The sequence below is a fragment of the Melospiza georgiana genome, chromosome 20, assembly GCF_028018845.1.
Source record: "Melospiza georgiana isolate bMelGeo1 chromosome 20, bMelGeo1.pri, whole genome shotgun sequence".
Taxonomy (NCBI): Eukaryota; Metazoa; Chordata; class Aves; order Passeriformes; family Passerellidae; genus Melospiza; species Melospiza georgiana.
The window spans coordinates 3,010,959-3,023,942 of NC_080449.1; the positions used below are offsets into that span (position 1 = coordinate 3,010,959).

General features: G+C 47.8%; 1 protein-coding gene across 2 annotated transcripts in view; it reads left to right on the forward strand.

Annotated features, from left to right (window-relative positions):
• The window catches only part of PNPLA7 (patatin like phospholipase domain containing 7), a 136,390-nt gene that overhangs the window by 37,672 nt on the left and 85,734 nt on the right, over window positions 1-12,984 (forward strand). For both annotated transcript variants that reach the window (XM_058038390.1, XM_058038391.1), the window contains exons 17-18: window positions 2,492-2,623; window positions 5,777-5,900. In XM_058038390.1, the coding sequence (XP_057894373.1) occupies window positions 2,492-2,623; window positions 5,777-5,900 (256 nt within the window). The remainder of the gene's footprint in view (window positions 1-2,491; window positions 2,624-5,776; window positions 5,901-12,984) is intronic.

A 12,984-nucleotide genomic window follows, 5' to 3' on the forward strand; every position in this document is an offset into this window, starting at 1 on the left:
AGCCCCCCTGAGCCCTGGGCTGAGCCCAGCGTGGGCAGCAGGGCAGGGGGATTGTGCCCCTGTGCCTGTGCCCAGGTGAGACCCCACCTGCAGAGCTGCCCCAGCCCTGGCCCAGCACAGGGAGGAGCTGGAGCTGCTGCAGAGATCCAGAGGAGGCTCCAGGGGGATCAGGGGATGGAGCAGCTCTGCTGGGAGGAGAGGCTGGGACAGCTGGGATTGTGCACCTGGAGAGGAGAAGCTTTGGGGGGACCTCAGGGTGGCCTGGCAGGGCCTGAAGGGGCTCCAGGAGAGCTGTAGAGGGACTGGGGACAAGGGATGGAGGGACAGGACACAGGGAATGGCTCCCAGTGCCAGATGGCAGGGATGGATGGGATATTGGGAATTGGGAATTGTTCCCTGGCAGGGTGGGCAGGCCCTGGCACAGGGTGCCCAGAGCAGCTGGGGCTGGCCCTGGATCCCTGGCAGTGCCCAAGGCCAGGCTGGACACTGGGGCTTGGAGGACCCTGCTTGTCCATGAGCAGGTTTCCTGCAGCTCCCTCACCTTTCTGTGTGCATTTCTCATGCTGGGGCTGCAGACTCAAATTGACTTCTTTTGTGAAATAACTATTTTTTAATAGTCTGCCCTTGGTGCTGCACAGGGAAGACAAGCTGCCCTAACAGGCAGAACAGCCTGACATGTGTGTGATCCATTCACCCCTGGGAGTGCTTCAGGAGGTATTTGAGTGCTCACTCCCACACTGACAGGGTGAAGCAAGCTTCAGTCTAAAAAGAAGGAGAAATTAGACATTCCTGAGCAATTCCCAGGTGTCTGTGAGATTTTTGCTAGGCCTCACAGTCACTGTGGAGTTTGAGGTTGTCCTGGCACAACCTTCTCAGTTTTTCAGTTTGAGGAACATACTGAATTATATGGTGTCTTTATTATTAGAGACTTTTAAGCATGACTAAAAACATTCAGTGTGAAGATGGGGAGCTTTAATAGAAGATATTTCAGCTCTTTGTGGTCTTTGCAAGAGGGAAAAGGGAATATTTGAAATGCAGAGCAGGTGTTTTATTTTTAAGCACCTCAGACTTTACATATAAAAAGATTCTGATGTGATATGTGGGGGAAACTGAGCACGAGCAAAGGACTGAGATGGGCAGAGCAGCAGGGAGGGAAGATGCTGAGGACAGGATGAACATTTTCCTGAGTCAGGAGGGACCTGTGCGAGGGGAAATGAGGAGAGTGGTTCATACACAACAGACATCTTTTATGAAAAATCCTTTCCTTAGTATTTTTCCTCCTGAGAAGCTGAGAGGCCTCAGGAACAAAATGTAAACAATGATTATCTGTTGCTGTGGAATGCAACAGGTGCATCTGGGATTGGTCTCATGTGGTTGTTTCTAATTAATGGCCAATCACAGTCCGCTGGCTCGGACAGAGAGTCCAAGCCACAAACCTTTGTTATCATTCCTTCTTGTTCTATCCTTAGCCAGCCTTCTGATGAAATCCTTTCTTCTATTCTTTTAGTATAGCTTTAATATAATATATATAATAAAATAATAAATCAAGCCTTCTGAAACATGGAGTCAGATCCTCATCTCTTCCCTCATCCTGTGACCCCTGTGAGCACGGTCACACAGGAGCTCACATGGCTCCTGCCCATCCTGCTGCACTGGGAGAGGGAATTGGGGCAGACAGCAGGACTGGCATCCTGCTCTAGGACAGTGCCAGCTCTCAGTGCCATTTATTTGGGCTGGGTTGAAGCTGGGCAGCCCCTGTTTGGTCAGAGTGCCTGGTGAGAGTGGTGGTGGCAGGGCTGGCAATTCCTGCCCAGCTGCTCTGGGATGTGGTGCCCGTGGGTCTCAGGTTTTGGTTGTTAATTGCTGCCCCAGATGTGCAGGATGTCTCTGCTCCAGCCCATGCAGCTGAAGAACGAGTCTGGACTCTTCACTTTTCGGTCTTGAGGTTGTTTATTAATTCTTATCTATAAAATTTTCTTTCTGCCCAGCTGAGATCTGCTCAGCAGGGCAGCCACAGGCACTCTGTGTTGTCCTTTTATACTACAAACTACCTATACCGTATTTACACTGAATTCCCAATACCTATCACCTGTGTTAGACAGTGCACTTCTACTCTAAACCAATCCCAAAGTGCCAACAGCACTGCAGAAAATGGAGAACAAGAAGAAGAAAGGCTGGACACGCCCAGATTCCTCCATCTTGTCCCCATAAACCCCATACCAAAAATCCTAAAATCTACATTTTCACCCTGTGATCATTTTGTTATTAGACCATTCAAACCTGTGTGACTTTCATGTCCTCATACAAAGCTGGTAACTTGCTCCAAGGGTCAAGATCAAATCCCCAGGTGTTCTGGGCTCTGTGCCAGGGTCTCTGAGCCCCCTGATGGGGTCCTCAGCAACTCTGGACACCCGGAGGGATGCACTGAGCTCTGACATGTGGGCTGCTGTTCCCGTTGGGGAGGCTCAGTAACTCTTTGTTTTTTCCTCAGGATCATGAGGGAGCAGCCCAGTGTGGTGCTGGGGGTGGCCCACAGTGTTGTGAAGAGAATGTCCCCCTTTGTCAGGCAGATTGACTTCGCCCTGGACTGGATGGAGGTGGAGGCTGGACGAGCTGTTTACAGGTGAGATGTAGACAAAATTGTGTGTTTGTTGAAATTTTCCTGCTTCATGAGCTGTGCTCCCTTGGGGATGTGTAAATTGAGAACCTCAGGCTGTATTTATCAACCATTCCATTTGTTTTATTTGTTTGCCTATTTTGAGATTATTTTCTTTCTGCAGTCCCTTCAACATTGCTTCAATCTCTTGTCTCTACATGTTGCTAAATTATTTTATACTATTCCTCATATTTTCTGTTGTTTTGGCAAGCTTTTTAAGTGATACAATTGATTAAGACACAGTTCCATGTTCTGGTGGTAGTTTCTGCATTGTTGAGGGTTCAAAGATCTATTGCTCAGAGGTTTTCAGCCTTTCTGAAACAAACAGCCAAACTCAAAGGTAATTCAGTTAGGCTTATTCAGCAGTAAATTGAAAATAGGAATTTTGTGTTTAAGGGGCAAAAGTTACCTTGGGAAAACTTATTTTTATGGATATGTACTAGGATGCAATTGAGCTGTTATGTGGTTGCTGCAGTGGTGGGAGAGTAACAGTTTAATTAGAACATGATCTGTATAATTGTAATTTTCATAACCATACCAGCAGCACCAATGCCAATGGAAGTTTTGGATTACTCTGTGCATCAAAACACTCCTAGCTGTCAATATCTTGTTAAAATCTTCTGGAATGCCTTGTTTAACTCCACCACCAGAAGTGTGACATTCCCAGCAGCACTCCTAATTGTGCCAGCAAAAAAGTTCTTGGTGGAGAAAGGTGTGTGCACCAAATCTGGAGCCACTTGGGGGTCTTGCTCTTTGACCTGCAGAATTTCCTCTGCTCATCCACGTTGAGCTTGCAGTGGGAATGAGCTCCTGAGTAGCAGCAATGAGCCTGTGCTGTCCCCTGGGGCCTGCTCACACCCTGGTCATGCCCTGCCATGGAACCCCACACTGCCCTGGCTTGGAAAGGACCTTAAAGCCCATCCAGGGACACCTCCCACTGTCCCAGGCTGCTCCCAGCCCTGCCCAGCCTGGCCTTGGGCACTGCCAGGGATCCAGGGGCAGCCACAGCTGCTCTGGGCACCCTGTGCCAGGGCCTGCCCACCCTCACAGGGAACAATTCCTAATTCCCAATATCCCATCCAGCCCTGCCCTCTGGCAGTGTGAAACCATTCCCCCTCATCCTGTCACTCCTTATCTCAGCTCCCTGTGCACAGCCTGTGCATTTACACATTAAACCCATTTCCAGTCACCTTTTAACAAGTTCTTGCTTCATTTCTCATTTGCTCATTAGATATCAATTAAACACTTCCCTGCATCTTCCACGCCAGGCAAAGAAAAACCACCAACTTATCCAAAACCTCCACATGTATTTGCTGAACAGGGACTCTATCAAAAGGATGACCCCTGTGCAGGGAGAAATTATGCACTTGACTCCATCTTACCAGAAAGCTAATGAATTACTTTATTATACTATATTATTCTATATTATATTGTACTATATAACATTACATCTAAACTGAATCTGCCAAGCACTCCACTGCACACCATTGCACAGAGTCCTGTGAGTGGCAGCCAACAGTCCCAACACACACACACACACTTGGCCCTTGTCCTGGTTTAGGGCAAATTTGGGAGAAAACCTCCAAAAGGGCCCCTCCAGAAAGCAAACCCACACGGCTTCTCCCCGCAACTGGTTTGGGAAGAATTCCTCAGAGAGAAGTGGAAAGTACCTGTTTGTTTAACAGGCACAGCACCCCCAGCACACAGAATGAACAATACCAGCTGACACCACTCTGTCACTGCTCTGACAAAGATGACAAATTCACAAAGTCTTTCTTGGGGGTGGTCACTCTGTTCTCAGTCCCTCCTGTGCTGGGGCAGCTGCTGCAGCCACAAGGTGCAAACTCTCGGTATTCCCAGGGCCCAGTCTGGAGCAGGTTTGAGTAGGTCCAAAAGAGGGAAAGGAAAAACAGTCCAGGGAAAATTCAGATTGCTTAGCTAAACTAACTAATGAGCAGAAGCAAGAGCAAAGCAAAAAGCAAAAGCAGCACCATGCACTGCCCTGTCTCTGTGTCCCACCAGCCGTGGGGGAGCAGCTGATAACAAAACCAAAACAAAACTTTCACTCTTCAGAGCCAGTCTTGAAGGCACAGAACAGATATCCAGCATAAACAGAACACAGGAATGGGGATATAAACATCACAACGTCACCCTAGGACAGCCCTGATTGGCCAAGGAAACAAAACACCATCACTCTGGGTAAACAATCTCCACATTGCATTCTACTTTGACACAACACAGGCACAGCAAATGAGATAAGAATTGTTTTCCATTTCTCTGAAGTTCAGAGAATGTGAAACCCAGAAATATTCTTGGGAAGAATTGTGATTTTCTTTGTGAAGAGAAATGTGACGCCATTCCTTGATGCTGGTTGGTTGTCCCTGCAGGCAGGGAGATGTTGGAGAAGATGAAACAGGAAAGCCTTATAAATATGATTGCCTGGCTAAAGATTTTGAGAATATGGAAACTATAAGCGAGATTGAAATGAGAGCAGCTTTAAGATACCTTAATTACTGAACAATGGAAAACAATGGTGTGGCCAGCTGAAGGTGATCCCCTTTTGATGGAACAACACCCTCTGCTTGCAGACAGGCCCAAGGGTCAGAGCAGACCCTACAGCTTGGCAGAAGGGGCCCAAAGAGGAGTTTTTAGGGTTTAAAATGTAACACAGTGTGGTGATGTAATGATTCTTATAGGGTGTATGTAAATGCTATAGGATTTGTATCTTGTACTGGATTGGTTAGTGAGAATCAGAATATTCAACACAGAAGAAGATTTATTGTATTGTAACGAGAACCTCACTCTCTTACGCTTTTACTCTCTCACCCTCTCATCCTCTCTCCCCCTCTCTTCTCTCAGTCCTGCTCTGAGCTGTGTTTGGCAGCTCCCAGCAGGGCCCTGCACCCAGGCCCTGTGCAATAAACCCCAAGTTCCAGACCTGACTCCAGAGATCTCTGCTCTCCATCCATCCCCACCATCCTACCCCCTGACGCTCCTACAGGGAGACAAGTCAGCCTGTGCCATCCCTTGATGCTGCTGTTGTTCAGCCTGTGCCATCCCTTGATGCTGTTGTTGTTCAGCCTGTGCCATCCCTTGATGCTGTTGTTGTTGTCCCTGCAGGCAGGGGGACAAGTCAGACTGCACGTACATCGTGCTGAACGGCCGCCTGCGCTCCGTGCTGCGCATGGACGACGGCAAGAAGCACCTGACCGGGGAGTACGGCCGGGGGGACCTCATCGGAGTGGTGAGAGGGGCCTGGCCCTGGGAAATGGGGTTTGCTCCCTGCCAGACACACTCAGTGCTGCTCCCATCCCTCAGGCAGCTTTAGGGCTTCCAGAGTTGAAAATATGGGAGGCTTCTTTCAGACGGGGAAGTTTTTGTAGCGTTTGGCGAATGGGGTTGAAAAGAAAGACAAACCCAAAAAAGGTTGTGTTTTCATTCCTGCCCAGTGCTCTTCTGTGCCATGGGTTACTTTCCTCCCCTTTCCTATTCCAGCCTGTTAAATTTGGGCTGGAATAATTGCAGGAATGTGCCCTAACTGGGGATTTGAATAAATTCAGTGCCACAGAAGGAGCCAGTTTGGATGAGCCTCACCCTGGAAATGAGTGGTCTAACCTCCTCAGAGTTAGCAGAGCTGACTTCGAAGCTTTGTCAGGTTTTTCAGGGAGTGTGTAATTATTATAGCTATTAAAGCAACTGTTCATTTCAGAATTGTTGTATTTATCCATATTTAATTTCTCTCTTATGTTCGTTTTTTGTTTCTCAGACCTAGTTTTGTTTCTCAGACCTAACAGCAGAAATAGGAGTCATAAATATGCGTGGCTTGTTTGATTTTTATATTTAAAATCAGAAGATTTCTGAAGTTCTGAGCTTGTTGTTCAGGCCCTTTTCTGCTTTCTGAGCTGAAAACTAAGCACTGAAAATGTATCTGTTTATAGGCAGAATTAGCATAGCTCTGAAGCCGTGTGAATTGGGATTAGTTCTATGGGAAGAAATTCCTTTTTATGGGAATGAAGGGGAAGGATCCTGAGGCTCCCCTTAGAGAGCTGATCCAAAATTTTGTCTGTGGGGTCCATGAGGCAGTTTTGGTGCTGCTCCCAGCAGAGACAGGGCTGGGCTGGGCTGCTGCTTGCCCCATATTTGATATTTCCACAGGATTTAGAAATCTGTTCCCACACTCAGTGGGATTGTGTTGGCTTGGGATTGTGTTTGGAGAAGCAGGTCACTGCTGGCATGTGCTTCTAACACAATTTTTATTTGTTTTTTTAAATTTCTTTGGGATACTTCATTAAAGGTAAAATGACATGGTTTGACAGGAACTAAAGCTGACATCTTCTGTGACTAATCACAATGGTGTGAAGCCTTTTGGGGTGTGAAGAAGGGATTGTCAGTGTCACATCCAGGCATTTTCCTGCTTTCCTCTGCCTGTGGTGTTCTGCAGCTTTTCACTGTCAAGCTCCTGGAGTTTTGCAGAGTTCCCAGGTTAAAAACAGACCTGTTCTACTTTCTGAGAGCAGTTTTGAGTGGCAGGGCAGCAGATGGTGCTCAGAGGGTGGGCAGGCCCTGGCACAGGGTGCCCAGAGCAGCTGTGGCTGCCCCTGGATCCCTGGCAGTGCCCAAGGCCAGGCTGGACAGGGCTGGGAGCAGCCTGGGACAGTGGGAGGTGTCCCTGCCATGGCAGGGGTGGCACTGGATGGGCTTTAAGGTCCTTTCCCACCCAAGCTTTTTTACAATTCAGTGTTTCTAGGAAATGGCCTAAACCTCACCTCTCTGTGCAGGTTTTTCCAGGCTGGCCCAGCTGTTTCTCTGGGCAGGAAGGAGGAGGTGGGTTGGTGGAAGGACTGAGCTGTGTTTGCTGCAGCAGGGCCTTGTTTGCTGTGAGTGCCCAGGCAGGGATACAGAAATACCCCTGCAGTTTGTGCCTAAAGCTCACAAGTCCCTGTTTTGGATCCACGTTGTGACATGAATCACGTTGGAGACTTCTGTGGCTCTGTGGACGTTGTCATCTCCTTCCTGCCCACAGCTCCCAGCCCCACTGACTCCCTCTGCCATTTGTTGGAAGTGTCTCCATGCTCTGGCTGCCTTTTGCAAACATGGGGGAGGATCTGTGAAGAATGCCAGCATTATTTCAGAGGGCATTAGCAAAGCGATATTTTTGCTTTTTAAAAGTTTTGTTTATCCCCTTCTGCAGAATCTGTTATAAACCTTTAAAAACCTGCTGAAGGGTTGGGTTTTTTTTTCCCTGACATTAACATAATTGGGGTTTTGGGTGCTTGCAGGGAATGAAAGCAGCAGTTGGTGCTGATAATTGGTTTTTTTGGTGAACTGGTGGCTTTGATCCTCCCTGAACACCTCCTGTGTCACCCCTAATTGTGAGCACCAAGCAAACAGAGAGCCTTGTAGTCCATGGCTTTTTGTTTAGTGTCTCTGTGTCAGAACTTTAAAATGCCATGTGTCATTTGCATAGGAGATGAGGCTGTGCCATTGCTGCTTGCAGGAGCCCAGCAGTGCAGGATGAAGCCTTCCAGACAGGATGTTCATTTCCAAGCGTGTGCCTGCGCTCCCGGGGCTCAACTTGTGCCTCAAAATGTTTTGTTCCCTGCACTGACTCAATGGCATCTGTTCCTGAGGTCTGGCAGTGCAAGGGAGAAGAGCAGACTAGAAACTGAAGTTTCCTTCCCTGGGGAGTTGCTTGAGGAGCTGACAAGGACAGTTCTGTCAGGGGAGAAGGATCCTGACTCTCAGGGAGACATTGTGGAGGGACACTGGCTGCTGCTGGCCCTGTTGATGGGCAGCTCCAATCACTGTATCTGGTCACAGCTCAGTTTAGAAACTTCCAAGGAATTTTTAAAGGACAATGATGGATCTGTTAAATAATTCCCTCCCTGCTGAAATACAGTTGACATAAGTCTTGCTTTCAAGAGACTAAGATTTGACTCATTTAGGAGAAATCTTTTAATTTGGTGGTCCATTGCTGTAGATGCACATAGGGAAAAATGTTGGAATGTGAATTTTATCTACCAGCTAAAGGGTCATGTTTCTTATTTTATTATCATTTCTGCCATGCCCTGGGTGATCCCAGAGGAGGTCAGAGGAGACATTTGTGTGTTGATGGAGTGGAAGGGCTTCTCTTCACCAGCTACTTGTTTAAAATGCTTATCTTAGTCTCTCAGTTCTTTTCTTGATGTTGCTGCTTTGGTTTTGATCTTGATTAACCTCTGGAAATTGTAGTTTTTACTCTTGTTTTCTCGATCTCATTAGCCCTTTGTTGTGTGTGAGAGAGGATTCCTTTTAAATTGATTTTTGTGCCTATCAATAGCAGATGTTGGCCCGGGCTCTGAGGTTCTGCTGTTCCTGGCAGTGCTGCTGAGGCTGGGGCAGTTCTCCCCTGGTTTGTTCGAAACTGCAGGGCAGGTTCTCAGAGCACAGGGTCACAACTCCAGGCCTGTGTTGAGGTGGCTGTCCTTTGCTTTTTGCACTCTTGGGAGGACAGCAGTGGGTGAGGAGAAGGCAACAAACCCATCAGAGCCATTCCTCAGAGTAATCTGCTGCTGGATTGAAGTTGTTTGTGCACTTCAAACATCTGCAGGGGATGGAACCTTCAATGCAATGAGGTTTTTATGCAAGGCCACCTTTGTCTTCATTGAGTTCTGAAGGATGATTGTGGTGCTGGGGAGATGCCTGAATGTCAGACAAATCTCAGAGTTAACTCCAGATATTTTCCAGAGCTGGGTTTTTAGGTGGTGTAAGCTGGGTTCACTGATAACCCCTCCCAGGACATGTTGTGTGCAGGGTCTGACCCAAAACCAGTCACCTTTCCAAAATACCTGCTGAGGGGGGAAGCTGCAGCCATGTTTTGATTAATTCAGCACCTTTTCTGCTTCTCTTCAGCAACCAGAAAGTTCCTCTTGTCAGGAGGGCTGCACACCATGACTTCTGAGTGCAGAAAGTGCTGAACAAGTGCAGAAAGGCATTTATGTGCACTGACTCTTGGAACACAGGGAGAAACTGCAGAAAAGAACCCTCAGCTGCCAGTGCTGCAGCACACTGATCCTGCTGGGCAGGAAATCATCTTTTACATTCTTAGAAATAAGACATTTTAAATATTTTCAGATGTTAAGCTGTTTATCTAATTAAGACAGCTAAATGGCCATGGCTTTTTTTGCATTGTCCTTTGGAAATGTAGCACTGTTAGAAATCTTTAATTGCTGTGTAATCCTCAAAGGAATCACACAAAGGGAACTATCAGGATTACACTTGTCAGGCTTTTGTTCTTTATCAGTATTAATGTTATCAGGCAGCTCCAAAGCCAACTGAATGTCACTGCACCCTCCACATTAAGGCTGCTTTGCTCTGCCTTTTTAAACATGCGGATTTTTTTTACCAATTCCTTGTGGTTTTGTGGTTTTGTCAAACCATGACTACTGCATTTGCTGAAGCTGTAGGATACTACAAAGCTGTTTTAGGTGGATTCAGATTATTGGCACCTCAGGCACACTGTGCACAGGCTGCACTTGAGGGAATTGGTGGTGGGTGAGGTTCAGGAACAGAGCTGGAAGAATGGTCCTGGAAGGGATTGTTCTCTTTTCATCTTTTCCCCTCTCTCTCTTGGTAATTTATTACTAAAAATGATTATTTTCCTAGCAGCATCTTAGGTGTGAACTCATATTTTAAACAACCAACAAAAGCAAAGCCAAAAACTCCAAACCATCCATTGAAACCCACAAACAGCAAACCCCCCCCAGTATTTGCCAGCCCCAAAGGGAGGCAGAGGGAGCCTGAGGAATGAGTTCACATTTGCACCACTGAATTAGTGTCAGAATGAAATGAGAAGCTGTGTCCTGATTTCCAAGCCCATCTTGAGAGTGTTTTTGTTAAACCCAAATGGCACAGGGCTTTCTGTGCTTGATGTGCTGGACCACGTTATTTTTTGAGAGTATGGGGAGCTCTGGTGACAGACAGTGATGGAAATTGTGACCTGCTGGGTTCCAGACAGGTGATTTTATGTGTTGGACTGTCATTCCTTGGGATATTGGGTGTCTCCTTCTGATTCCAGCTGAAATCTCTTGTGATAATTCCAGCTATCAGCTCACTCTTGATACACACCCTGATCCCCTGCAGGACAGCTTTTTATACCCCTTGCCTCCTTCTCCTTTCTCTCTTCCATTTTGAGGGATGCCACATGGAACTGGGCTGGGAACAGCAAAGGCTAAAATTGCATCCATCCCCTTGAACCCTGGGAAATGCACAAGGCCGTTGAAAATTTTTGTTTTCCTTGGTAGAACATTCTTTTTTTTTTTTTTTTTTGGCAAGCATCATTAAATAAAAACCACTGAGATAGAGAGACAGAGATAAAAGTGATCCTCGTTATCACCACCAGAATGCTTGGATGGCTCTGAGTGGTGGGAGCAGAGTGGAGTGGAGGTGGCAGGAAGGATTTTTGGGGGAAGAGCCAGCAGTGCAGGGTGGGAAGGGTCCCTGATAAAGCTCCAGCCAGCTTTGGGACTCTGTGTGAAGCTGAGTTGAAAGGAATTGGATCTCTCCCTTCTAGGAGGTACCTGAGCAGCTCATCATGGGTTGTTCTCTCTTTTTCTGTTCTGGAAGTTCAGGAATCATTCACCCAAAGAGGAGCAGCCTGCCCAGGGCACTGCCCTTGCAGATCCTCTTCCATCAGCCTGGTGAATGTGATGGTTTTGTTGGGTGTTTGGTGTGGGTGTCTCAGGTGGCTTCTGACAGGGTTTTTGGTGGTGGTTGGACTGTAATGTTGGGTTTAGGGCAGCACAACATGCATGGAACTTCAAATCTCTCCTACAGCCACACGTATACAAGGAGTAAAACTGAAATACAGGAGGCTGAGCTTTTACCAACTCCCTTCCTAGCTTAAATCTTCCTCTTCTTTGTCCCTTAATGATGTTCTCAGCTGCAACAGGACTGTCATTGCACTGCTACAAAGTGCAGGCTCAGTCCTTTGGGGAGAGCCTGTGGGATGACTCCATCTGCCCTAATTACAAAGCACAGCAAGCTCAGCCTTGTTTCATTTTCACCTGTATTTTAGATCTGCTCTTGCATATAGCCATGTACAGATACACAAGACTTCCATGCACGAGTGTGTGTAAGCCTTTCATGGCTTTTTAATACATTTTTCTATTAAAAATTGAGGGAGGGAGGTTTGGATTCCTCTTTGCACACAGCAGAAGGGCTGGCTGTCCTCAGTCACGGGGTGAGCTTGGCACACAGGAGATGCAGAAGGTGGTTGTTAGAACAACTTTGGAGAGTACATGGTGTTCTGAGTTCATCCACTGGCACTGCTCCCACAAATAGCATCGATTTGCAGTTTGTCTGGTTGCTCTTCCCACTCATTCACTGCTTCCAGCAGTGTCTCCTCCTTTGTCCTTTTCTGATACAAACAAGTTGATATTTCAGGTCTTTCTGAGCTGGGGCTGGAGCAAACACTGTTGGGATGAGCATCCTCTGGTGCTCCAGGTGCAAATGAGCTGGAGAAGGGTGTGAGGGCAGCGTGTTCAAGCCAAAAACAGTCAATGTTCCATGTGGTGTTGGGTTGGCCTCTGTGTAACGTTGGTGATGTTGCCTCACTGGATTCAGTTGCAGCAGCAGCTCCTGCCCTGCTCTGGACAAAGGCACTGCTGTGACAATGCACAGGTGGCTCTTCCAGTGCTGGTGTTGGCTGTGACATACAGGTGTGCTACCTGCCAGCTGCCTCTGTCCCTGCTCCAGAGCCCCCTGAACTGGCAGCAGATGATGTCAGTGTTGTGTTTCTGCTCCATATCCCTCCCTGGGTGTGTGCCCTTCCATCCCTGTCCTCTGTGTCCCCCCTGTGCTGGCCCTGCCCCAGCTGAGCTGGTGGCTCTGTGGAGAGCCTGTGCTGGGCTGTGGATGAGTGGGGTGGGTGTTTCAGGATGGGGGAGCAGCTCTGGCCGAGGGTCTCTCCAGAGGGGGGTGGGTGTCTGTGCACCCCCAGTGTCACACAGTTGTGTCCCTGTGAGGGCAGGCCCTGCCTGTCCTTGGTGCTCCCGGTGGGAGCCAAGCCTGTGCTGGAGACAAGACAATACAAGTGTCAGGCTAATTACCAGACACTGATTGTGGCTGTCTTGGAGGAGAATTTGGAAAATGAAGTTGCACAGAATTCACAGAATCACTGGGTTAGAAGAGACCTTCAAGATCATGGAGTCCAACCCAGCCCCAACCCCTCAACTCAGCCCTGGCACCCAGTGCCACATCCAGGCTTTGTTAAACTCACCCAGGGATGGGGACTCCACCACCTCCCTGGGCAGCCATTCCACAACTTTATCACCCTTTCTGTAAAAAAT